The following is a 27,048-nucleotide window of genomic DNA, read 5'->3' on the forward strand; positions in this document are numbered from 1 at the left end:
ATCCACTTTTCAACCAGTATGGGCTAAGTCAGCTTAAAGAGGGTTTGACCGGCTAGTGTTTAAACTGTACGTCAATGTGTGTTGAGCATCAGAGAAGAAGGGGCCTTTTAGAAAGAAAAGTCTACTGAGCATCTCACAAAGTAAATGTAGAGTTATTGCTTTCCTTACACCTCCTTTGGGATCTGAGGAAAGGGACTGTGAAATTTAAATTAGTTGACAAAAATCAAACAAACAGTGATAAGTTCTAGGTGGGTCCAGTTTCTCCAGGCTCATAAAGGAAAGTAAAATAATTTGAGAAAGAAGTTCTTAAGGATAATTTGACTAGTTATTTTTAAGCATACTTTAAGAATGCATTATACAGATGGAAACTTGTAAAGGAACTTAACATTTAACAAGCTGTTCACTGCTCTCTAAGATAGTTTGCAACGGTGTTGCAGCAAATCACTCAACAGGCAGATCTTTTGATTCTTTCCATTCACTGACTAAAATGAAAATTTTAAATGTTAACACGCTTTGGTTTAATGATATCTCAGAGGACTAGGTTACATGACAAAATAGCTAAAGAGGAGCTGACATGCAACTCCTGCCCATTTCAATCATTATTCTTCCTTAACATACAAATAAAAGTTTCTTTAAGGATAACCTTCCCAATGTAAGTTTTCATTCATAAATAACCTCTTTATCTAACCGAGCTGTATTTAATGAATACCAATGAATAATGTTTTCACTCATTAAACAAAAAAGTTTGGATGACTTGGTTCTATAATTATATCTATTGATTCTGGCTGAAGCCACTGGCAAAACTTCCATTAATTTCACTGGGTGCAGGGTCAAGCCCTAAATACTCTGAGATTAAGCTTTTCTTCAGATAGCATCTTTTACTTTCCTGGTAAGGCATTGATCAGGAAGTCTTGTATGAAATCCCCTAATATAGCTCAGCAATGCATAAGCTGTTATCTTATATCCATTGTATACAAGTTGGAAAGTTTTATTGATAGAAGTAAGATTTTTCTGTGTATAAAATCAAAAGTGATGTTTCTCCTTTTTTGCCTCTCCTAAAAATAACCGTAACAAGGTTTCCTCACTGCCAAAATACATACTGTAAGTCAAAATATTGCCATTTCACACCCTTTATAGCATCTTTAAAAAAATGTACAGAAAGAAATTCTTCTCCCTTGCACTCTCTTCAGGATGCATGTCATATTCTTTAAATTGTATGCCCTTCAGGACAAGTCCTCTCTTTTCTACATCTGTCCAGCACATAGCACAATGGGGCTCCGTTCCCAACTGGGGCCTCTCGGCCCTATATAAATATTTACCAATAATAATAATTTCAGCCATCTACGAAGGGCACGATGGAAAATATTCTGTTAGCAGTAGAGAGAAACAGACTGGTTTAGGTAAAATAAGAACTACCGGTAACTTAAAACCAAAACCTGGACCCAAATGAAAAATGACAAAGCATTTATTTTCATGTACCTTTCGACAAAAGCAAAAGTGCTGGGAATTGCACAAGAAAGTTGGTGGTTGCAAGATTTTTAGCCCAATTTTTTCAGACCCAGGTTTTAGGTAGTTCACATAAAGTTCGTATTAACATAAAAGGAATTTATGAACATTTTGAGATTCACCCCTTACTAACTGAGAGTGACTCATCTGAATTATTTATTGTATCCGCTGTTCTGTCAATCAGTCTAGAGATTCACTGACTGTGTGCAGTGAGTCTGTCTGTCCTGCTTTGACTTCCTTATTTTTACACAGGAACACAGGAATTACCATACTGGATCAGGCCTATTTAATTGGACATCCTGGGCCTGATCCTCTACTGCCTTGCAGCTTGTGTAATCATTCACAGTTTTGCAAAGTGAGTGCAAAATACTACCCGCATTAGTAATTCTTTACACAGTTGTACATTACTCCACAAGGTACAAGGTAGGGGAGAAATAGACCCTTTCCCTGTAACAGCGTCCAATAGTAGATGCTTCAGAGGAGGTGCAGAGAAATTCCATAAAGAAATATTCTGCCCACAAGCCTTCTTTCTAAATAGTAGTTAGAAGTTAAAAGCTAGTAGTTAGAAGCATTGAGGTTTATATTCTTTTTATTATCTTATCTAATATATTTGTGGCTGTTCTTATTAGCCATATACATCGGAAATCCTTCTTTGAAACCTGCTTAGCTCTTGGCCTCCGTGCTGTTTTGTGGCAGTGTCTTCCACAAATTTCATTTGGTCTTTTTTTTCTTAAAATCAGATTTGTTAATAAATCTCTAATGTACTATGACAGTGTAAATAGGAGCATTTGGTTTACCCTTTCTGTAATGTTCCATATAGCTCTATCATGTCTCCTATTAATCATCTCCTCTCTAAACTTTTCCAATCTTTTCATTCTCTTAAAGAGAGACAATAATCTGCCCATGCCTCTAATATTTTTTTGTTGTCAGACTCTGGAACTCTCAGTTTCTTAAAAATCTTTGAGAGACAGTGACCAAAAATTAACAGTTTTCCAACTCAGGCTGTACCACTGATTTATATAATGCCATTATTATTTTCAGTATTATTTTTGATCCGGTTAATTTTACATGCTAACTCTTTTGTTTGTTTGTTTTTTACCTGCCACTGTTCACTGACCAGATATTTTCATTGAGCTGTCAACATAGGATACTTTTTCCTGAGTCTCTAAAATTAATTTTAGCAATGAGCATTTCAGATTATTTCTTCAAACTTTTCATTTGTCTGAATTTCATCTGCCAGCATGCTGCTCATTCACCCAGCTTTATTAGGTCCCTTTGGAGTTCCTTACAGTCTTCTCTAGTCTTGGCTAATCTAAATAATTGTGTGTCATCTGCAAATTATGTACTTTCCTGCTCACCCTCTTGTTCAGATTATTAAGGAATATTTACTAAACAGCAATAAATCTAGTATCAACCATTTGAAGAAACCCACCATTCACCTGTGCCAGATTGAAAGTTACCCATTTACTCCCACACAGATTTCTGTTTCTCATAAAATTTCAAATCCATGAATGTATTTTACATCTCATCCCGTGGCTAATAACCTCTTATGACAGAATTTTTGAAAGTCCAAATACATTTATATCAGCCAGCGCTTCTTTATCCACTATTCTGTTGACATGCTCATAGAATTATAGTAGATGTGGTTTTCCTTTACAGAAGCCATGCTGGTCTGTCTCTATCGTACCCACTCTCTTTTTTATCCGCATTTCAAATAGTTTACTTGGTACTGAAGTAAGGCTTTCTGGGTAGTTCCCAGAATCACCCCTTAGCACCTGTTTTAGATAGGCATAATATTGGCTGCCCTCCAATCCTTTGGTATAGTAGTCATTTTTAACTGGTAATTTTGTTAGCACCTTCGTAGCTTCAATCTTAAATTCCTTTAGAAGTTTTAGATGTTTATCATTTGGTTCTAAGCATCAGCTACTATTTAGTTTATCAGTTTGTTCCAGCCCTAACTCTTCTGACATCTCTGATTATGCCTTATTTTAAATTCCTGGAAAAAAAGGTACCTACTCAACTTTCTTTGTGGTGAAGATTGATGCAGCTTCTCTACAGTAACGTTATTCTTCATGGCTCCCTTTATTCCCTGGTAGCCCAGCAGATCCAATGATTCTCTCACAGGCTTCCTTCTTCTGACATACTTAAATAATTTCTTATTTGTTTTTTTATCTTCTGAGCTATTTGCTTTCCTAAATCCCTTTTCACTCGTCTCATTTCCCACCCTACATGCAATGCGTCGTGTCCCTTCTATTGACTTCAGTTGGGATGGATCTCCAGTTTTTGAAGATTACCTGTTTGGCTTGATGGAATAACCTCCTGAACTTTCCTATTTAGCCATACTTTGGCCTGGGATCCTCAGAGGTATCCACAGTGATCTGTGGGTTGGTAGTAGGGTCTCCGCCAAGTATGGCATGTAGCCCTTTGTTACAGTGGTAAGTCTGTGGCTTAGCACTGGATCAGCTGTTGGCCTCCCTACCCATCTGATATGCTTGGTGCAGTTCTTTTGCTTTCATACGACACTGCAGCTGGTCCCTGTCATACCCCTTCTCCTGCATCCCCCATGCAATCTGCTCGTAGATGACCTCGTTTCTATGGCTGGTCCGTAGCTGTATTTGCACAGCCTCTTCTCCCCACAGAGCTGGGGGATCCAATATCTGTCTACTCCAAGCTGGAGTGTCTAGCCAGTGTGGGAAGCTACACACAACAATGGAGAGCTGCTAGGTGTGCTCACTTAACTGGAGAATCAGGAAAAAACATTTCAAAAATTTGTGGGGCTTTAAGGGGGGGTGGGGGAGGGCTTCCAGTCTCCATGACCTCCGGGCAGTGGAGTTCACAATTGTGACCAGAGCAATCAGTGTCAGGCATTGTGGGACGGCTGCTGGAGAACTGTTAGAGTTGACTTAAGTAACTCAGTATCAACACTCGTGCTGCACTGACCGCAATATGTAGACCATGACTCAGTGTCTCTGGGGAAGTGGTATTACTGTGTTGCTGTAACAGGGCATTTACATCACTGGGAGACACATGCTCAATAGGGCAACACAAGGCAGCTTATGTTGACCTAATTTTGCAGTGTAGACCAGGCCTTAGAGCAGATATGATTTGTGTTCTATAAATATACCAAGAAGGTAAACAAAAGGGAGGGGAACAGCTATTTAAGCTAACAGACAGTGTTGGCACAAGAACAAATAGGTATAAAATGGCCAGGAATAAATTTTAGGCTAGAAATTAGAAGGTTCTAACCATCAGAGGAGTGAGGTTCTGGAACAGCCTTCCAATAGCAGCAGTGAGGGCAAACAAGCTAACTACTTTTAAAATGATGTTTGATAAGTTTATGAACAGGATTGGATGATGGGGTTGCCTGCCATAACAGGGGACTGGAATCAGTGACCACAAGGTTCCTTCAGCATCATGTCTTACATTCCTGTGGATCTCAGAATTTTCAATTTGCACTTTTGACATTAGGACCTTTCTGACTAGCTCCTTCATTATTTAAAAATCCTTTCTTCTGTAGCTTAATGTCACAGTGCTAGTGTTTGGTGCAGTCCCTCCTCCCAGGATGTCTAATTAATTCTGTTGTGGTTACCATTATAGCTCAACTATAGTTATGCCTTGAACCAACTTATACGCGGTATTCTTAGGACTAAGTCAAGAACAGCTTCTCCTCTTGTGTGCCTTAGAATTAGTTTCAAAAAAGCAAAGATTTAAGGTCTTGAGAAACTGCTTCTATAAATTGTGTCCTCAGGAGACATTCGAGCAGTTTATATGTGGGTAGTTGAAGTTATTATTACTTTATTAGATTTAGTTGCCTCTTTAATCTTTCTCAGCATTGTGCACTCAATATCATTTTTCCTGATCAGGAGGCTGGTAGTATAATCCCACTGGTAGCTTTGGATTCTTATAACTTGTATCTTATGAATTTTTATGAACTGAATCTATATCCAGATTTTACTCTATAGGCCTCTCAATTCAAATTCTTTTTCATTTAGATTCAATGCAATCTTTTGGTGCTACTTCCCCACCTCTATGAACTCATTTGACCTTCCTGTTTGCTTATAGCCAATATCCTTGAAGAAAAATCATGTTGCTGATTCATCCTAATCAATAGTATTTAAGCAATAACTAAACTCCTGCATCAATCAATAGGTTACACTCTTACTAAAAGTAATAAAACATGAAAAGTTTAGATTCGAGTCTCTTTGGGACAGAAATTGTGCTGTCTTATGTTTTTCTACAGCAGCCAATACAATGGGATCCTAATTTTGATTTTGGTCGTTGGATACTACCATAATATAAATTACAATAAATAGTAATACTATCAGTGTTAAATCTTGAGGACCTCTACCTTAGCACTCACGGGGTTTATGGCAGTTAGATATGAAGTCCTTTATAGTAGACTCGTTTATATAAGCTGGTTAGAGTTTGGTTTTATCCAGCTTATCAGGGCTTTATTCTTTGCCACACGCTTTTGATCATGATTTAAAATGCATACAGCATTGTAATGAGCTCATTACATTGAAGATTTGGGTCACTGTTCTCTGTGGGTGACAAATTAACAAAATACATTAGCAATTAAAAATGTGACTAAACATTTTAGGATCAGCAGGTCAAGGTCCCCATTTGATAGGTCTTGAAGGCCATGTGTGCATTTTACCCTCAAGTCAAATGCCAATGGATTGTGTGACCAGGCAACCATTACCCCTAAGAATGTTCAAGGTTATAATGAGGTTTAAGCAGTCTGGGACAGATTCTGTCACTGTTACAGTGAGTAGTTCTTCACTGAACGAGTTGTCCTGTTGTAATGATATACCAGAGTAAAGGCATGTCTACACAACATCGCTACACCAGCACAGCAACGGTGATGCAGTTGTGCTGCTATAGTGCTGTAGTGTAGATGCTGCCTGCATTTGCAGAAGGGTTTTTTCTGTTGCTATAAGTAACCCACCTCTCAAAGAGATGGTAGCTAGAGGTGATGGAAAATTTCTTCTGTCAACCTCACCTCGGCTACACCAGGGGTTAGGTTGACCTAATCAAGGCACTATGGGCACAACATTTTTCACAGCCCTGAGCGATATAGCTAGGTCAGTCTAATTTTTAAGTGTAGACCAGGCTGGCGTATAGCAGAATCTGGCCATCATGGAGCAGACCAGAGGTGTTCAAGAAATAAAGAAAGCAAGAATTTGGAAATGAAAGCAAAACACACATTAGAAACCCCTTGAAAGGTGGCAGAAGATGGGTTACAGGACAGCGGGGGAAACTAGCAACCAGTTATAAGTTCCAAAACAAAGGTGTTAGGAATGTAGCCAAATCTTTTTGCTCAATATATAATATTTGTCCTCAACAATAGTGTTTAAGCAACAACTAGAGAGTTAATATAAGCTTACTGTATTCAGGAAGCTCCTGGAATAAAAAAACTAAAGCTAAATAGCATTATGTGCTACTGCTCCTTTGTGGTGCCAGAGGATAATAAAAGCCTTTGGTTTTATTACAAACCTTTCTAATTAATGTTAAAAGGTCTGCAATAACGATGCATTATTAGTGGTAATAGCATCAGCAGCAAGGCTGTTTTAAACTAAAATGATTGCCTGAGGTCTCCATAAAAATGCATCAGCTGATCTTACAATACAAATTAAAATGGCATTCAGGAACATTAAGACAAAGTGGAATTTATTCTCTGTTAAAGTTATACGTAGCAACCCCTTTGGCTTTAAATTATCATTGGAACTAATTTGCACATTGAGCTGAATCACTTTAAATAGCGAATTTTTAGCTTTATTTTAAATAAACACATTCAACTACATTTAAATAATATTAAAGGGGCCAACTAAAATAAAGAAATGCAAAGAAATTCTGAGTTAACCCACTCCATTCTGCATGCATTTTAGAAAGGTGTCTGACGTCCCACCCCACATATGCTTTAACTTAGAAATGTCCTTGCTTTTGTTCATTTAAATAAGGAATTGCATGGAAACCAGTTACTAGGTCAAGTACAGAAGCAGCTTTTCTAATGTAAAGACACATTGTATAATCTAATAAAGAATCCCAAAAGCCCTACTGCACAGTGCAGAAAATCCTGCCACCCTGGGCACTCCGCATATCACAACTCTGTGCGGAACCTCCCTGTTCTTCCTCAAACCATGGGTCTTGCAGGGCAGCGTGAGGATCTGCTGCTATTCAGGTCCACTGCCCACTGTGAGTGAGGGCGCAGGAGCAGCAGGGGCTACAGAAGCCTAAGGGCTGCAGAAGCCGCCACCAATTGACCCTAATGCTGCTCCAAGGCATGGGATGGGGCAGCATTTCTAGATATTCCAGCCTCAGTGTAACTCTCTGGAGATAAACCCAGCTCCTCTGTTGGTGCTGGGGAAGATTTGGTCAGCCACGAGTACTAGGTTAACGTAATAACTAAAGATTAAGTTATTTAATAATATTAACAGTACTTTAGTTTGCAAATCACCTCAACTCCTGGCAAAAGAGCTCAAGGACCTGCACAGTAATTCATATGAAGGCATGGAAAGCATAATACCAATAAGAGAAAACTGCCTTCTAAACCATGAGCCAAATTCATATACCAGTTTTACAACAGTTTAATTCCATTGACTATAATGGAGTTATTCCTGATTTACAGCCATGATAGTGAAATCAGCATCAGGCTTGTCAAGTTTAGCTGTGGGAGCACAAGAAACCGACCAACATCAAGTGGCTATTGCTCAAAATTAAAAGCAAACCCTTGCATTTTAAAAGAGTTCAGATAACTTTCCCCACAGTTATTCTTTCATTTTCACACATCTCCAGACTTCCTAGATCTGATGTGAAGCAGACACTGCAAGAGCAGTTGTTCCCATGCTATTTCTGACCCAAGCAGAAGAAGAAAATACTGCAAGAAAGCCTGCTCTCATGAGATAACCAACTCAGTTTTGCAGATGCAAGAGGTTTGAAAGGTGTAGCAACAGTTCCGATAAGCATGTAAACTTTTGCGTGCTCTTTCAAGCCAACCCTCTAACTCACCCAAATTATTTTGATTACTCTAATATAAGAGATTTAAAGAAAACTTGTGTGCCTAGTTTCTACCTAAAGTGAGTGCTAGCAAGAATATTACAAGCCTTCAAAATGCTGAGAGACCGTTATAACGAAGGTGTTGCCTGACATGGAGAGGGTCCGATTTTAATCAGATGAATAGGTTTTCAAATGACCATTTCAGAAACCTAAGCTGGTGTTCACACATGGTGTGAAACTGATCTGCTTTTGATGGTTGAGATGAAACTATCTCATTATGTTAAAACTGTTTTAGGCCCCGCACTCCCCTCTACCACATATTGTGCAGAGTGACAAACAAAATACCCCCCAAACACATAAGGCGCAACTCTTTGTAGGCCACTCGTACATGGCTCCAGCGACCATGGAAATCGCTCCATGCAAAGGCTGGTATTTCACAGCTCTGTCAAGAGGTGGGGAACAGGCCTTATTAGGATGGGTAGAAATCCTCCTTGTAGTTAATGCTGGTGGACAGTTCGGTTATTCACCCACTATGCCTTATATCATCTCCTCTTGGAGGGGACAGAGCACAGGCATATGGGAGAAGGGCATTACTTAATAGCAGCATAGCTCCCTTAGCAGCTGCAATGCAAGGGAGGAGGGAGCAGGCCAGCAGCTGAGCAAAGGAGAGGATGATATGCAGCAATGACCTGGAAAACATGGAGCTAGTCTCTGCATACCCTGAAGATCTGCTGCCCTGACTGGCTTTACTGCATCCTCCCTCTTGAAGAAGAGATGCCGCTTGAATGCTGCAAATTCTCATTCAGTGATCTAGTTGCATGTTTTACTTTCCGGCAGGCTGAAGCAGGGCAGTGTGTGGCCCACTTAACATTGCTCTTCTAATTTCTTGTTCCAAATATGTCTGAGACAATGCTATTCTTGAACGCCCTTGAACATTGTTGTTACTTATGGGTGTTCTTATGAAGTAATTTATTAACTTAACTCTTACATCTCCTTCATTGTCTTACACAGAAAGGTGAAGAACACAGAAACAATAACCGGAAGAACAGTAAGTTATGCAATGGCATTATGTTGCAAAATTTGGTACACGCCATAGAAATAGCTATGGGGTCAGAAGGTGGCTATTTACTTTGGCTTGGTCTACACTTCGAAGTTAGGTTGACAAAGCTGCTTCAAACCACACCCCTTCCAACATAGCTATGCTGACTTAATCCCCAGTGTAGACACAGCTATGTCAACGGAAGAATACTTCCATTGACCTTGCTACCGTCACTTGGGGAGGTGGTGATCTTATCCCTATGGAAAAACCCTTTCTCTCAGTGTAGGCTGCAGCTAGACTACAGGTTACACTGACATATATATATATGCAGGTATAATCTCTGTAGTGTAGACACAGCCTTGGAGCTCTGGTACTTATCATTTCCTAGTGTATATATCTGGGAGATGAGAAAGGTTAACTTTGCAAAGTACACAATAGGAAGTAAACAAGGAGATAAAACTTAAGTTTATCTGCCAGCATGAAGAAAAAGAGAAAAACTAACTAAAGCTGGATTTGAAGCTGCTTACAACTCAAACCCTCTAGCTCTGGCTAGTTTCGAGAAAGAGATATCAATTCAGAGTAGGGTAACCATCTGTTTCAGTGAAATGAAAGACAAATCTTATCTTAATTAAGAGACAGCGCCTCACAATGCTTTATGCATGGTACAAAAATCATTACGCAGTACAAAGTCGTACAATATTAGAACATAATGATACTTTGCTGAAATATAGGAAAATTGGATTCTGTATTGATATGGGATGAGGCACATCCCTTAAAATAGAGGGGTTGTGTGTTCAGCCTATTTCAGAGAAATACAGGGATTTCATTTTAACTTATACAAATTAAGATAAAGGATTTTTTTAGTTTGTAGTAGTAAGGATTTGGTATGATCCTTCTACTACAAACAACAACTTGAATTTGCAGAAGTTCTATTACAGAAAGGGGCTGAATCTTCCTTTACTTGCACCAAAATAGCGTTACTCTGCTAACGGCAGCTGACTAACTTACACCAAGGGAAATCAGGAGTGAGAAGAAGACAGGTCTGAAAAGTTTAGAATTGGTCTTAGTTCTAAATTCAGTGCTGTAGCGTTTTCACACACAGGTAAATGCCAAAATGAGTTTTGAAAAATTTGGAAATAATCATAGTCCAAAATAGGAAGACCTCATGATGGCACTCGAGAAAGCATTAAGACTGAGAACACAATTGAAGACAATGCTTTTGAGAGAGGGAAACCACACATTGAGAGGCTCAATGGGTGCTTGTTATAGTGTGTGAATCCAGGCTCAGGCAACATTTATGCTTTGGTACCTAGGCACAGCAGAGGCTCAAAGTTCAGAGGCAGCCTTATCTCAGGTTGTTTTTAATCCTTAGTTCTAAAACACACATAAATAAAAGGAAGCTTCAGGCTTCCGCCAGCTGCTCTGGCATCCTTGTGCCCTCATGATGACACTCCAGAAAGCATTAAGAATGAGAACACACCTGAAGACCATGCTTTTGAGAGAGGGAAACCGCACATTTTATTTTGAAGAAAAGACTGAAGAATTAAAATGGCTTAACTCAGCTCTTATGTGCTCAAAATGAACAGCTTTGGGTCAGAAAGAAAGCTATAGCTTTTCACTTAATTACCTTTTTCTACTGTACAAGAATTCAAGGTATGAAAACAAGGTGTACTTATATTTCTGAAAGGCTTGGGAACACAAGGGTTGCGAGCAGGGTTCATTTATTGTGTAGTAATGAAAACCAAGAGGTATGGCAAACGTGGGCAGCCCTCTTCTAGGACTAATACATGCAAGAACTGAAAAGTAACACCCTCTTCCAGCAGGCCACGGTGTACCCATCTGAACACAGAAGTATAGCATGGTTGAAAGATGATTCACTTAACTGCAGGTAGCATATATTTAACTATTGCCAAGTTCATTTAGATGTCCACTAGCCTGTTTTGGAGTTTGCCATGTTATTTTAAGTATTTTTAATAAAGTATTGGAAAGACTGTAGGCCTTTCTCCAGGTGTCGCTATCATTCCATGTACAGGAAAGCAGTGCGATCAATGCTTTCTAACCAGCCTTTTATACTGTGTCACCAATAGAGCTTCCTGCACACCAGGGAACAAGAATCAGGATCTGTTAAGTGGCAGTGTATCCTATGACCACAAAGACAACTGGGGTGGCTGGCTAGCTGCCACCTTTCTGGTTTTATAGGAAATCTCTCATACTTGTTGTCTTGAAAAGTCTTGGGTTACATAAGGCTATGCCTTTACTTAAATGCTGCAGCTGAGCCACGCCGCTGTAGTGCTTCAGAGCAGACACTTAACTACAGCGACAGGAAGGGTTCTCCTATCACTGTAGTAAATCCACCTCCCCAAGAGGTGGTAGCTAGTTCAACAGAAGAATTTTACCATCAACTTAGAGCTGTCTACATGGGGGTAGGTCTCTCAGGGGTGTGGGTTTTTCTCACCTCCGAGAGACGTCGTTATGCTGATGTAACTTTTCAGAGTAGACCAGCCCTTAGTGTGCTGCATTAAAAGCTTTTTGACAGAATACACAGAGGAAATTAAAACAAATAACCCACTGCAAATTCAGCTCCTGGCAAAAAAGGAGATACCTCAAAGTTGCTCTTGGTGTTGTTTTTGCTCTTGTGATGTGATCTTGCGTGTTCACAAAACTGTACAAAAAGCAATGAGTAATATAATCCCCTAAAATATCAAACTAAAATAAGGCTGCAGGTGATGGTCAGGGAAAGCAGCTTCCTGATTTAAAGCAATCCTTAGCATAGCATTAGAGGGAATGAGAGATGTTGACTGCTTGTGTGGTCCAGTGTCCATCCTGCTGCTGCTGCTGCAGAGGAGAATAGCCCATTGCAGGCAGAGGCAAAATGCCAGGCACACTTTCCTGCTCCTTTCAAAAAGTAGCAGCAAGCACTCCTGGCTAGCACACGTGTCATAGTACAACATAGAAGCTTGGCCACTGTCCATGCCCCTTTGAGGCCAGGGTGTGCAAGTGGGCGTAGAAACTGGCCAGCCTTCTTAACGCCTTACGGTGTACAAGGTAGAAATCCTGCAATGCTGCTGCATGCTAATAATTCATAATTCATAGTTGTATTTACAGATGTCACCCAGAGATTTATGATAAGGTCCCTTTAGTAAACTATAGAAATGTTAATGACTGAGGCCAACATGTACCTCTTCTCTATTAGCAAATTAAGAGCATAAATTAAGAAATACATCTTTTAGTGAAAAAAATGACATGTATTTTCAAGGATCCTGAGTTTAAGGACGTTAGGATTGAAATACTGCTCTCCACTCTCTTTTTCTTCTCTCTGATATACCAATAGAACAATTTTTTTATTGCAGTGTATATGTTTCATCACATTTACAAGAGAACACATCCTTTCCTATAACCCTTCTTTCCCTCTCCCTCCCACCCACCCCACCTTCTTTCCTGTTGATCAATAAATCCAAATGAATGCAACTGGTTTTATTTGATTTTGCAGTATTTGATGCATCTGAAGACCCAGTATTTGAAAGATGGTGCATGTCACTTAAACAGTCATGTCAGTCTATAAATCGATTGGTCAGGTTTTTTATAACACCTGTCATGGTAGTAATGAAGCATTGCATAAATGTACATTGAAATAAACACACATTCTTCATGATCTCTTTCCAAGGGAGCATAGGCGAGCTGTGCACAGAGCATTACAAGCAATAACTTCCCAAAATAAGAGAGAGTGCTACAAATTAGTCCCACTTTTACAAAAACCCATCCCTCACTAATAATCATCTAGCACAGCTAATTTAAACAGATAACCATTGACTAAAAGTCTATACCATACACACCAACCATCGACTTCAACACAATAGCAATTCAGCAGCTAGAAACATCCATTTCCAATTGCTCCACCTGGACAGAGTTAAAAGTTGTATGTTCTGTTGCAAAGTGGAGGGAGGGAAGGAGATGAGGTAATGAGAAGATGAAACCATGGCCATTGGCTGCAAGGATCACCATGACTGTACTGGTGGAGCGTTCATCCAAATAACCCCAAATGACTTTTAAACAATTTTTTGATGAAATTATATTACAAATGGGGAAATTGAGACAGAAGGATGGCGTGCCAAGTCATTCGTCAAGTCAATGGGAGAGTTGGGGCTTACACCCAGCTCTCCTGACTCCCAGTCCCTTAATTTACCATTGTGCTAATTCCTCATAACTAAGGCTTAAGAAATTTACCCAACACTCCTTCCAGAATCACGCATGCCTCTGCTGCTCAGGTATCCATTGCTCCTTCCTGCCACCCATCAGCCCCAGAGATGACACTGGAGCAGTCTCTCTGCTGACTTAGGTCTGGTCACTACACACAGAATGTTAAGTATTCCATGTAAGGGGTATGATTTTTAATGATATAGTTACACAAGTGTGGATGCAGTTATACCAATATAAAATTGCTGTGGATGCAGTTAAACCAGTAGTATCAGTGTAGCTTATTCCCCTTCCCATATAGGAATAGCCAGACTGATACAAAGCACCTTTATACCATCGAACTGTGTCCAAACTAGGGGACTGTACTGCTTTAACTACACTGGTATAGTTAAAGTGAGACAACTTTTCTGCTAAGACAAGGCCTAAGGAAGACAGCACTGCATTGATTTACAGTTGGTTTACATTTGGAAGATTTTCTTCACAAACAATGCAGTGTGGCCAACTCCTCAGATTTTATGTGAGTCTCGTGATGCTTGGTTTCTCAAAGCCCCAGCTTTCAGAGTCAAGTGATTACACAAGAATCTCACTTTTCATTTTTTTTAAATGTGCAATCCAGAAGGTGCAGAGAAAACATGACCAAAGTACAATCTAAAGGCTCAGAAGCTAGCAGGCAAAAAGAACAATCCACCCCTTCAAAAACATTGCTTTAATTATGATTTTGAGGCCTGACTCATGATTTTTGAACACTTGGGGTTGGAATACTGCATAAGGACTAGTGTTTTTTTCCTTTGGTAAATGAATGTGGAATTTGATGGCATTCAAGGAAATATTTCTGGCCCAGTGGATTTTTCAAGCCTTGTTTATAATCATCATAGTGTAACCAACCATCTCTTGTCCACATGGCCTCAAACTGTAATGGCAGCAGTGAATAGAAATTGGATAGCATCAGTAGGTGTGGCAACCCAACAAAACCCTGGAGGATAGCACTGTGGGAACTTCAACTGTTAGACCCACCTACTTCAAAACTGGCTGATGACATTTGCCCTTCAAAAAGTTATCCAGTTTTCCTTCTCCTTGAATGTTTTTTAAATATTCGGGCCTTAATTAAAAATGTTTCCACTTGATGTCTTGCATTCCATCTTAGCTTGTCCTTGAGAGATCACAGTTTCAGTATTTATGACTTTACAATGCGTTTACCTTGCAGACAACTGTAGTATCAAGTCACAGCTTTCACTGGGATGAACATTTTACAAGTAGGACTACAAAGTGATTTGAAATAGTAAAGAAACAGTTTAATAGATAGCCATGGCTTTGCTATTTGTGAAGATCATTTTTACTGAGTCTCCTTTAAGTACAGAGCCTCTTGGTATCTCTAGAAAGAATGAGAGTCCTGATGTAGCACAGTCTTTTGGTACACTGTTTGCTTTCACAACAGCAAAGAGATGGGGAAAAGTCCACAGACCAACACTAGTTCTGCTGTAAGAGGTAAAGGAATACTCAATACTCAAAGAATATTCCTCTGAGAAACTAAAGCCTAGCACTTCAGCATAGGATAGAAAGGAATTTCCAGAGATTACAGAAAAGCGAGGCAATCATTTACCAAGGCACCAGCAGCTCCTATTTCAGTGCAGGTGAAACAATGGTAGAAATAGGAGTAAAGAATGTTAATTTGAATCCAGGCATTCAATTAAATAACTTCTTATAATGAAACCCACTGGCTTTTGTCATTCTTGGTTCCTTTGCAGTTTTGGTGACATGGGTCTAAAGCATCGGATTCAAGGAACAGGAGCTAGGAACTCAAATACCCACTTCCTCTACTAAACAAATCTCAAACATAAATCACAAGATGAACCAACGAAAGAAAAACTCATGGATTCCTGTAACTCCATCTCTCAAAAGCAAGGCTACCAACGTGATATCTGAAGAAAAGTTACTGAAGTTCTGTGGTTTGCAGCACTACCGTGCCAGAGACCTGTGGTCAACTTGTGCATCTGCAGATTACTCTAAATAATAAGTGGCTTCAGTTCTGAAGATGGTAAATTTATGGTTCCAGTAATCCCAGAACTACAGTATTAAAAAAAGGATTCCATTGTTCCACAAAGGACACAAATCACTTTATATACAGGAACCGGAAAGTAACTCATGGCAGAGATTCTGTTTTAGGTATGCATGCTTGAATTGTATTCAGTTCAGAGCAGTCCTTTAAATGCCATTGTTTCCTTATGTAATTCGCACAAGTTACTATTGTGCATCTGCTGTGTTATCTGTTGGATGTAATCTGAATCTTGTAGAGCTACACTGCCTTGATATTCTGCTCCTTACTGTAAATAATTAAGACTTGCAATTTGCAAGGCTGGTGTGTACAGAGGGAGGAGGAAAGGGGGAAAAAGGAAGGAGAATTGTCTTAGTGCATCCTCCTGAATGTATTAAATTAGTCAGATGGAAACAAAATGTGATCACGGGCATCCATTTACAGTATGTAAATTTAACACAGGTCTTGTGTACACAGTTCTTCGAACTGGAAACACTGACCTGTTACTCTAGGGTTCAGAAAGTTTGGTTCAAATACAGAACATGTCATGTCCAACGATAATTCTTTAAATGCCAAAGGTTTATTACATTTAGGCCAAACCAAATACTCTAAATACCAATGCAAATAATTATTACTGTGTACAATGATAAAATAGTACAATAAGCTGTGTGAAACTAGCAGTGACTTACCAAACTGAAGAAAAAAACCTCAAGTTTAAGTATTTCTAGATAACCACATGGCTATTGTTAGAGAGATGATATGGAGGAACCTGCCTGAGCGAAACCTCACTTACGGCCTCATTTACAGCAGGGATGAGCAACCCCAGATCTTGTTAAGGTCAATGGGAGCTGCAGGGACTCGTCACTTTTGGAGGGAAAAATAGACCACCAGATTTGTTCCTCTTTAGCCTCTTCCCAGATTTTAGTGTTGGTTGGGAGATGGAACAATTCAGCCCAACAGGAACAAAGTCACACCCTACCTGCTACAATGCAAAGCATATTCCTTCTTAGCACTTTCATAGAGAGTGCTTTACAAACATGAAACAACCTCTGGGCTAACATAGCTGTAACAAAGTCTATACTGTAGCTTTTCCCCTTGCAGCATCTGGCAGTATCCTCTTCACAGCAGTCTCTCCCCCTTTTTAACTTACACACCCCAAACAATAAAATGGTTCTGCTAATATGTCCTCCTTTTTTATTTTTCAGCATTTCTTCCCGATGATGACACTTCACTGAGAAGGAAGAGAATGGTCATCACAGGTATTCTCTTGTATTTGTTTTTTTTTTCAGTTTACTAAATCACTTTAGTTAACTAATTCACCAGTGTCACTAAAACTAATTGTCTCTATGTGTCTAAATGCCACAATGCCAAGAAGAGAAACTTGGAGTGAAAAGTTTTGTTTTGTTTTGACTATTTACATTGATGGGAGGAGTAATGTCTCCTGTGACCAAGATATTGCCCGGGGGGTTTAAACTGGAGTTAGAGCTGTTGGACTCTTGCATTTTAGAGCTTCTTCCCTAACCCATCTCTTGACATATTTGAAATTCTCCACAGGAACACAGGTGTTAACAGTTTTAACCACTCTGTCTAAGAATACCTTCCTCTGCATTTTTCCCATCACTCACAGTAGGTCTAGACAACATGATAGTAAAAACATCAGTGGCTGGTCCATTTTGCTAGTACTGAAAGAGCTGCAACACACTGGGAGATCTCTCTAAACTCCCACGTGTAGATAGGACCCTAAGTGTTTACAGGACTGGGGCATTAAGTGGGGAAGCTAAGAAGCTGGGGAAATCAAACTTGATAAAGACTTCCTTAATAAATTCCCCTCCCTATTTTTAACAGAATTCTAGACTCCAAAGTTAACTTGGAATTTTTTTACATGCATAATAATTAAAGATGTAGTTTAAGGTCAAATGGGTTCCATTTGCAGAAGCTGGTTGAATTCAGACATGCTTTGCTGGAGACAGAGCTGGCTGACACATCCAAAAAATTAGACGCAGCCAGTTGGGAAGGGCATGGGGCCAGAGCATCTGAGAGATGCATTGATTTGATAACACATCACCCAGGCAGCCTTCTCCAGTGAGCTCCTATGAATGAATCCCCAAGGGAGGGCTGTGGTAGGCCAGGAGGTGAATCCACATCTTGGATGTAGCTACCCCTGTGAATGAACTTTTGCATATGCAGGGACAAATTACGTTTCTAATATAGAGTTAAAATAGCATGTAGATGATGTGATGCTCCTATAGGGACAAGAATGAGGCTTGACCAGAGGTTTACAGTAACTCCTCACTTAATGTCCTCCCACTTAACGTTGTTTCAAAGTTACATCGCTGCTCAATTAGGGAACATGCTCGTTTAAAGTTGCGCAATGCTCCCTTATAACGTCATTTGTCTGCCTGCGCTGTCCACTGCTTGTAAGATTCTGTGGAAGAGCAGCGACTTTACAAGGGAGCATTTCACACGTTCCTCTTCTCCACCTACTCCCCCTCCCTCCCGCGCTTCCCCCACCACCAAACAGCTGTTTGATGCTGCTTAGGAGTTTCTGAGAGGGAGCAGGAGGAGCGGGTAAGCGCTGCATCTCTGCTCCTCCCCCTCCCTCCCAGAAAGTCCTAAGCGCTGCGAAACAGCTGTTTGGTGGCAGGGAAGCACTGGGAGGGAGGGGGAGGAGTGGGGAAGCGCCGTGTCTCCGCTCCTCCCTCTCCCTCCCAGAAAGTGCTAAGCATGAAGCACTGGGAGAGAGGGGGAGAAGCGGGGAAGCGCTGCATCTCTGCTCCTCACCCTCCCTCCCAGAAAGTCCTAAGCGCCGCCAAACAGCTGTTTGGCGGCGCTTAGGACTTTGGGGTGGGGGGGAAGGAGAGGGGATGCGGCGTGCTCTGGAGAGGAGGTGGCGTGGCGGTAGGAAGAGGTGGGCCTGGAGTGGAGCGGGGCCGGGAAGAGGCGGACCTGGAGCATCCCCAGCAAAGTCCGAGCCTGTTCTTCTCCGGGGAAGCTGGCGCTGCTGCTGCAAAGGTGCTTCCTAGCGCCCTTGCCTGCAGTGGGCTGTGCCTGTGTGAGGTAAGCCAGGGGCACTTCCCAGCCACAGTACAGTACAGTACTGTACAGTATTTAACGTCTTTTGTCTTCCCCCAAAAAATATCCTTGAAACCTAACCCCCCGCATTTACATTAAATCTTATGGGAAAATTGGATTCGTTTAACATCGTTTCACTTAAAGTTGCATTTTTCAGGAACATAACCACAATGTTAAGTGAGGAGTTACTGTATATGCTTCCCCCCAACACCCCACAACTCTTTGTAGGGTCTCAGAAAAGACATCCCTAAACAGTCTTTAAAACACTGGTGTTACCTTAGTTAGGTGAAATAATGAACGAAGAACCCATGCTCCCCTCACAAAGACATCTTTTTTCCTTACTCCTCCTCTGCTGATAGGTGCTGAATGTCCCAGGCTCAGTCAGCCGGACGGCCACAGCTGTGACGATGGCTAATGCTGTATCTTGTCCCCAGAGGGAGTCGTTCTTTAATGGCAAAAAGCCTTAGTGTAGATGTGATTACATTGGCTGTCACTGGTATGTAAGAGTGCTGTCACTGGTATGTAGTTTATTTTGCTCAGTGAATCAGTATAAGTATACCAGCAAAAGCACTTTTTTGCTGGTATAAGCTGCATCGATGCTGGGAGCGTTTGCCAACATAGCAATACTGGCAAACCTTTTCTAGTGTAGATCTGGCCTGAGTTGGCCTGCAAATTGCAATATCAATGTGCAAGATTGCAGAGGTGAAAGTGGTAACTTGTCTTGTTTGTGGTTAAGGTAAGCCATGCAATCAACTGCATTGTCATTGGCTATGTCTTCATCACAAAAAAGGTAGGGGGATTTTTACCATGGGATTTTTACTGCAGGATAACGAACATACATTAGCTATTCTGCTGTCAAATTCTAGTGAAGATGAGGCATTGTAGTTTTTACCTTGAAGTAAACCATGGGCAGGAGAATAGTATTGACCTCACCTCGTATGGTAAAAACAACCAAACCTTGTCTCCACTAGGATTTTACTGCAAGATAGCTAATGCACGTTAGTTATCCTGCAGTAAAAACATACCTTTCTTTGGTGGTGATGACATAACAGTCACTGTTAGAGTGACAGCAGAAAAGAAATTGGCAATACAATCTCTGCATTGAAACAAAGAGATTTGCTTCCATTTTTCTCCTGAGCTTATTGTCTTTTCCCTGTACCCACTCCCTTGGATGAATTTTTGGTCTCTTTCCTACTTCTGGCTTTTTTGTAATATTCTTCTCTCCCATTGTGTGACTTCTATTCTCATTCCCTGCCCTTTAAAGGGGTGGGGAAGATTGTGTGCTTATTTTGTTTCTTTATGATATCAAAGAGACCTGGAAGGTGTGTTTTTAAAAAAACCCACACAAACAAAAATGATGCGTGAGGTGGGGGTAGTGAGTGTCCCTTCTTGTCTTTCACTTTAAGCCTGGCCTACGCTTAAACATTTTTCAGACATAACTATGTCAATTAAGGGTATGAAAAAAATTCACACGCCTACTCAGCATAACTCAGAAATCCTAACGTAGAAGCTGTCATGCAGCTAAAAAAGTCCTTGTGCTGATATAAGCTGCATCTCCACTAGGAGGGCTTGCCAGCATAGCTATAATGGCAAACCCTTTCTAGTATAGACGTGGTCTTACTCATGTGTTTAACTTTTCACATGTAAAGAATTTATTGGCCTCCCTGCCTAAGGATATTGATAAGCGAGCCTTTCATGAGAAGAAATAAATCCCATAGGCCAAAGGATAACACCATGTATCCTAGAACAGGTAACAGGAACCTTTTAAAGGAATAGAACCCAATCTAATTAAATTTGATATATGAGATAGCACACTCAGCTGTGTCACATAGTTCCCACCTTACTGTTCCCAGCCACTACCAATCCAAGGAAAAATGTGTGCACGGTGGGAACCAGTGAAGGAGGCCAGACAAGTGCTGACACTGTCCCCATACCTGCAATCATACCAACTTGGGCAGGAGGGAGAAGTATCCTTGATGCAGAAAAAAAGAAAATGGGGAAAGTGGATCCTTCCCCAGAAAACTGAAATACCACATACAATTTTCTGCATTTTTGAAGACTACCCCATTTCAGATAGAAAAACTGTATGCAATGATATGTAAGCTTACTTGGTAATACCCTGAAAGTTCTTCACTAGAGTAACTTATCAGTGGCACATTATGTTCTGCAAACAAATATGAATCACAATAGCCAGGTCCTAAATGCACTCACATACTTGCAGGTCAGATGCACAAAATATATGTAAAGCCAGTGTCATTACTGGTGGGGAAAATAAAACGGATGGTTACTTCCACATGCGAAGGGAGACTTAGCTTACTTGCCCACCTTCCATTCATTAACTTCCAAGAATCCTCCTCCTACAAAATCATGTCATTTGATTGTATTTATATAGAGATACAGAAGGATTTAATCCTCACCATACCTGCAGATCTCATCAGAAGAGTAACTATGGAGTCACTAGCACCACTTTAATAAAATCAAACTTATTGGTGCATATTTTGGAGTAATATTTTGGCATCACATAGCTGATCAAGCAATTTTAAAAATATTTTATGGGACAGATTCTCTGCTGTGCTTTCTACTGGGTACAGCAGATGAGACTGTTAAGGCTCCCCCTTTCTCTGCCCAGCCCCAGCCCCAAACTGGTTACAGCAGCCCCTAGGGACCATCTGCCATCTATGGATTGCTGGAGTATATTTTACTCCAGCCACTTCTACCCACCCCCAAAATGCCTCTCCCATCCCCTGACATGGCCACTGCACCAGGGGCCATAGGGAGGGAGGTATAAGAGCCAGCTCCATGTCTGCTCAAGAATCCACCATTCAGAGGTATCCTCAGCCAGGAGGCTGAGGTTAATCTGTGCTACCTTGGCACTAAGAAAGAAGCAGAGCAAGACAGAAAGTCTGTCTCTTGCATTTTGTCTTCTTCCTTTTTCCTTCTATGCCTACCTGTGGGAGTTCCCCCTTAGTCTTTTTCTCCCGCTCCCCTCCTTAAATCCTGCTCAACAACATTCATTTCCTTTTTACCTCCCTTTTTCCAGCATCCCGTTTAGTCAGGGCTGCAGCTGATCTGACTGAAACAAACTTCACCTTGACTGGTCCGTTAGAATATGTGCTAACTGCTTATGCTAAACAATCTGTGCCACCTTGCATTTAGCTGTCACACTCTTGAGTACGTTTCCCAGACCTTAAGAAGAGCTCTGTGTGGCTCGAAAGCTTGTCTCTCTCACCAGCAGAAATTGGACTAATATTACCTCACCCATCTTGTCTCCTTGAAAAAAAACTACTCCCGTTTGAGCCAGATCAGACACCCTCGCTCTGTCAGCACCAATCAGCAGTGGTCATTTCTGCATTTCACTCATCTGATTGGTGGCTGGTGGGAGCAGCTAAGTCAGCTCAAGACATGCTACTGGTGTTTTACAGTATGCAGTTATTGCTCAGTGCCCCTCCAGAGACCAGCTCAAGTGAAACACAGTTACAAAAATGGGCAGAGAGGAGAAGGGAAGTATCTGGGGTCACTGTCCACCAGCAATGGTCACTGAATCTGTGTAGCAATGAAGAGAGCTCCAATAATTTAAAAACTGAGCCAGATGTAGTTTCTGAATTATTTGCCTCTGCCTTAAAATAATACTGGAACAAATCCAAGGACACCAAAGACTTAATGGACACCATTATGCAGCACAACACTGTCTACTCAGGACTTCATGGTGAAAGCTGAAATAGAACTCATCATGCTTCAAAAGTTCCTTACCACTATGCTAAAGGAGAATCCTCACTAGCTGTTAGCTGTATAGAGCTTATGACATTCAGCTGTACAGCACTGATTCCATTCAGTAGAGAGCAGTGGTACACATACACAGAAGCCAATTCATAACAACACAAACCACAAACCCTAAAATACTTTACAAGGAGAGTATCCCCAAAAGGAGGCTCAAATTGGCAATCAGTGTATTTTCGTAATTTCTTAATTTATCTGCTGCCAGTGGCACTACTCTTTTGCCTATACCCCTTTCTCCAATCACCAATTTTGTTTTTTCAGAGTCAAAAAGTATCCAAGGCTACTGAATAACAGTCACTGTGCAGTTTTTATGTCTCTTCAAATTGACATAACTTGTCAATGAAAGTCAACCAAATCAAAACTCTACATTTTATAGATCATTTAGGTATCTTGTTCATTAGGAGATTATACTTTCCAAGCACATTTTCTTGTTATGTTTCATAACTTTATTCTCACAGAGATCTTAAATTTACACATACACTTTCAGGTAGATAAAGCCCCAAGGTTAAGTTTTGTTTTAAAAAGTTATACTGAAACTGGCATTCATATACGTCATTCATTTTTAAAATATTAATGGAAACAATTTTGTTTGGATTTAAATGCTGTTTGCAACCCAAACATTGCTGCATTGTGAGAATGTGTCCCCAACCAAAAGTAAAAGAGACTAGTCTGTTTACAATTTCCAATCTGAGTGACCTGCAACCTACATTGAAAGTGAACAATGAATTAAATTTGTAAACATATTTAATGTTAATAATCGAAAGTATTATTAATTATTACTATTATTAACACAAGTAAGGAAATTCATCTATAAAATGTGGTGGACTTTCAATCGGCCAATAGCATTTGCATTCGGTTTCTTTTTGGAGGTGAATCATCCCTGTAAGATGTTTAACAATACAGCAAAATTGGAGATCTAGTTTGAGGTACATTCACCTTCACAGATAATAGCATCAAACTATTAACATCAATTTCGGCTAACTAGCAAACAAAGATAAAATTGCTTAGACCTTAGTAATAATAATATGGAAAGATATAAACTCTTGCACTTTTAGAAATGTCACACAGATCAGAAAACAATAGCTCTTGATTAGTTAAAACATACAAATTGACCCATATTCCACATAAACGATTGCACTTTCGCATTCTCCTCCAGGTAACACCACACTGAATTACAATAGCAGAGGACACTAATGCTCCAGATAAGTGGGTTTGCAATATTTGTTTAAAGTTTCATTATACAACATTGCTGCCAGTTATAATAAGAGGTGGAAGGCATATCATAAGCAAGTGCGGTCGTTTTATAGATAACCAAATTTGATTTCCTATTCCGTACTTGGTTTAGTTTTGTAACACTTTCCCCGGGACCAATGACAATAAGACTGCGTTCATAAACCATCAGATACAAACGCTATGGTCCTAGCCAATGAGAATGAACTAGTGAGTTATCCACAGGTACAGCCGAAACCCCACTGCTGAACGCTGTGGATGGCACTGTTCAGAAACGAAGCTGGCAAAGAATACAGTAAAACAGCCCCCCTGGGTATAGAAAAGGGAACAAGGCAGGCGATAACGAGCCTCTTTTACTTAAAGTGGGGCGATCAGACAGGGCAGATGTACATAGAGCTCTGGACTCACCGATTTTGGCCAGACTGGCCACAAGTATCCAGAGCGCAATGATGTAGGGCTCCTGCACATGATGCCATTTGAAAGAGACGATCTGAAAGAAGTGAGGTCCGCTGACCGCTGTATGGTCCCCCGAGCTCTTCTCCTGTGCCAGGGCTGCTGGAAGAACCAGAAGCCTCTCGGCTAAGGGCACCGGTCTCATCTCCAAGCTCATCTGCACAACGCACCGAACTGCCCTGGCTGGGAGCGCCAGGCGCTCTGCAATGCCTTTGCCCCTCGGTCCTTGCCCCTGGCAGGGATGGCTCCGCGCGTGCAGGCGCCGTGATCCCACTGCCCACGAGCGGGCTGCTGCTGCTGCTGCCTCCCTCTGGGGGCCGGCAGGGGTCGGGACTCGCCAAGCGCCGCGCGCGATACACACGGGCAGATGCTGCAGCTCGGGTCCCGCTGCCCGCCGGCAGCTGCCTTTATGGGGCAGTCCCCGAGCCGCCAGAGGCGGAGCTACGCTCCCCTCTCCCGCAGAGGAGGCTGCTGCAGACGGCGGAGCCGGGCCGGAGGGAGTAGCGCCGCCGGGGATCTCTGCGGAGCCAGGACTCTACCCGGGCAGCGCTGAGCACGTGGGGTCTGAGCCTGGGGGCTGCCGGCACCTGCACGCCAGGGATGCAGGCACTGGGGCCTGGGTGGGGTGGGCACCGGGGCTGGGGACCGGGGCGCGCCCGCCCGGAGCGACTGTAACTTGGAGCCGGAGCAGGGGGGGCAAGAGGCCAGGGAGCCCCCGCTCCGGGGACATAATCTTGCCCTCTGAAGAACTTGGGGGATCGTTCCCTAAGGGCCAATCACAGCCCTCAGAGACATCCCTCCCCCCCACACACACCCCACCGCCTGCCGGGGAGGGGCCCCGCTGGCTTCGCTCAGTGACGCCCCGATTCAGCGGGACCAGAATCTGGCTCATTAAAACCTGCTGCGTCCCAGAGCAGCCTTGCGCGGCTCTCCCCAGCACGCACCGGCCTGTCGGCCCAGATCTGTCCAGGGCTCGGGGTTTTGTTTAACTCTCCTTGCTGCTTTCTTTCCTGTACTTTTTTATGGTTACAAGGTGAAGCGCCCTTTGGGATTCCCGCCCCCCCCCCCCCGATAACCTTTGCTTGAGCGCCTCACTCGGTTGCATTTCAGAGCCCGGACTGTGCGTACTGTGTTGGGCAGCCGGAGCCAGGATAACCATCACGCTGCTGTCAAAGGGATTGCAACCAAAGCAGCGTGTGTTCTGAACAAACAGATCTCTGTGCACCACCTCCCCACGCTCCGGCCGCGCCGCCCAGCGATGCACTGTGAAGCAATTGAAATATTTGGGTGCAACATGGGCAGGGCGCTAGTTCTATGGCACGGGGTGGAAAAATACTGCTAGTCCATTTGCTTAATATGATGCAGCAGGTCTGTGCTCCCAGTTCAAAACTAGCGAGATAAACAGCAGGAAGGAAATGCCCAGGAGATAAGAAGTGAGATGATTCAAAGGGCTTAAACTGGGACATTGAGGAAAATATGGAAAACCCCAGCAAGATGCTATATAAATCACTGAATTGATTATTTAAAATCATAAATGTTTAAGTACAAGTGGTGCTATTTTTTTTTAGTTTGCTGATAATTTAAGGGTGTCTCCTCTTAATGAACTAATAACCTTATTTTAAGCTACTCAACTTGGAGACCAAAGGCCACTAAGATTGATTTAGCCTGTATTTCCTCAAACAGAAGGCATGCTCAGATTAGCATTCTACCTTCTACCTTTTTGCTGCCCAGGACCTCACCCCAAACGAGAAATTTCATTTTGTATTAAATATAGTCCTACAAATTTCTCCTCACCTCTCCATTAAATAGCTGAGTGAGGTAGCTATGGGGATTCTCCACAGCTGGACCATTCTGAAGCTGCAAATGAGAGTAAGGCTGTGTCTACACTGTGCCCCTTAAAGCTGCTCTTTGTCGGCAGGAGAGAGCTCTCCTGAGGATGGGTGGTAGGGCTTTGTCAGTGGGAGAGTATCTCTCACAGACATAGCACTGTCCACACCGGTGCTTTTTGTCAGTAAAACTTTTGTTGGTCGGGGGTGTTTTTTTCACACCCCTGACCGACAAAAGTTTTACCAACGAAAGTGAGGTGTAGACATAGTCTAAGACTGAAGTTTATCTGATGTGCCTTTGCTCAAGGATGTGCTAGTGGAAGATGTAGCCAGCAGCAACTTGAAAATGTCCATTTCTCTGAGAGATGTTTTTTAGACCAAGTCCAGCAGGGAGTTGCTCTGAATGGCCCCAACCACTCAGAGCATAGGGATTTTTTTGTGCTATGGGATGTTTGAGAGGTAACCATACAGCTGGAAGTCAGTATCTGTACAGGATATGTGTAATCTAATTAGCAGAAAAACCATTTCATCTGAGTATAAGTATAATACAAATTAGAACCTTCCATTCTGGGACATGTATTTCATGGTAAAGGGGTGTGGCATAAGTATTGTTTGCAAAAGGACTTTGACTCCTTAAAATGCACCCACACAAGGAATTTTCCTTGTCAATAAGACATTGGCCTTTGTAACAAAAGGAGAGGGCTGTTCAAATTCTTAGAGCAGTGTTTTCAAACTGTGGGTCGCAATCCAGTATTGGGTCACGGAATGTAAGGCACTAGGTCATGGCAGCTCTGGTCAGCACCGCCGACCGAGCCATTAAGAATCCCATCAGCGGTGCTGCCTGGCTAAGACAGGCTAGTCCCTACCTGTTCTCACACTGCGCTGTGCCCCAGAAGTGGCCAGAAGCAGGTCCGGCTCCTAGG

General features: G+C 41.8%; 1 protein-coding gene across 2 annotated transcripts in view; it reads right to left on the reverse strand.

Annotated features, from left to right (window-relative positions):
* The window catches only part of SLC9A3 (solute carrier family 9 member A3), a 77,364-nt gene extending 52,059 nt beyond the window's left edge, over nucleotides 1-25,305 (reverse strand). The window contains exon 1 of one of the 2 annotated variants that reach the window (XM_024106185.3): nucleotides 24,255-25,304. In XM_024106185.3, coding sequence (XP_023961953.2) covers nucleotides 24,255-24,456 — 202 coding nt within the window. In that variant the 5' untranslated portion in view covers nucleotides 24,457-25,304. Of the gene's footprint in view, nucleotides 1-24,254 lie in introns of both variants that reach the window. The other variant, XM_024106184.3, reaches the window with a different exon arrangement.
* Between the last annotated feature and the right edge of the window lie 1,743 nt (nucleotides 25,306-27,048).

This window comes from Chrysemys picta, chromosome 2 (assembly GCF_011386835.1).
Source record: "Chrysemys picta bellii isolate R12L10 chromosome 2, ASM1138683v2, whole genome shotgun sequence".
NCBI classification, from domain to species: domain Eukaryota; kingdom Metazoa; phylum Chordata; order Testudines; family Emydidae; genus Chrysemys; species Chrysemys picta.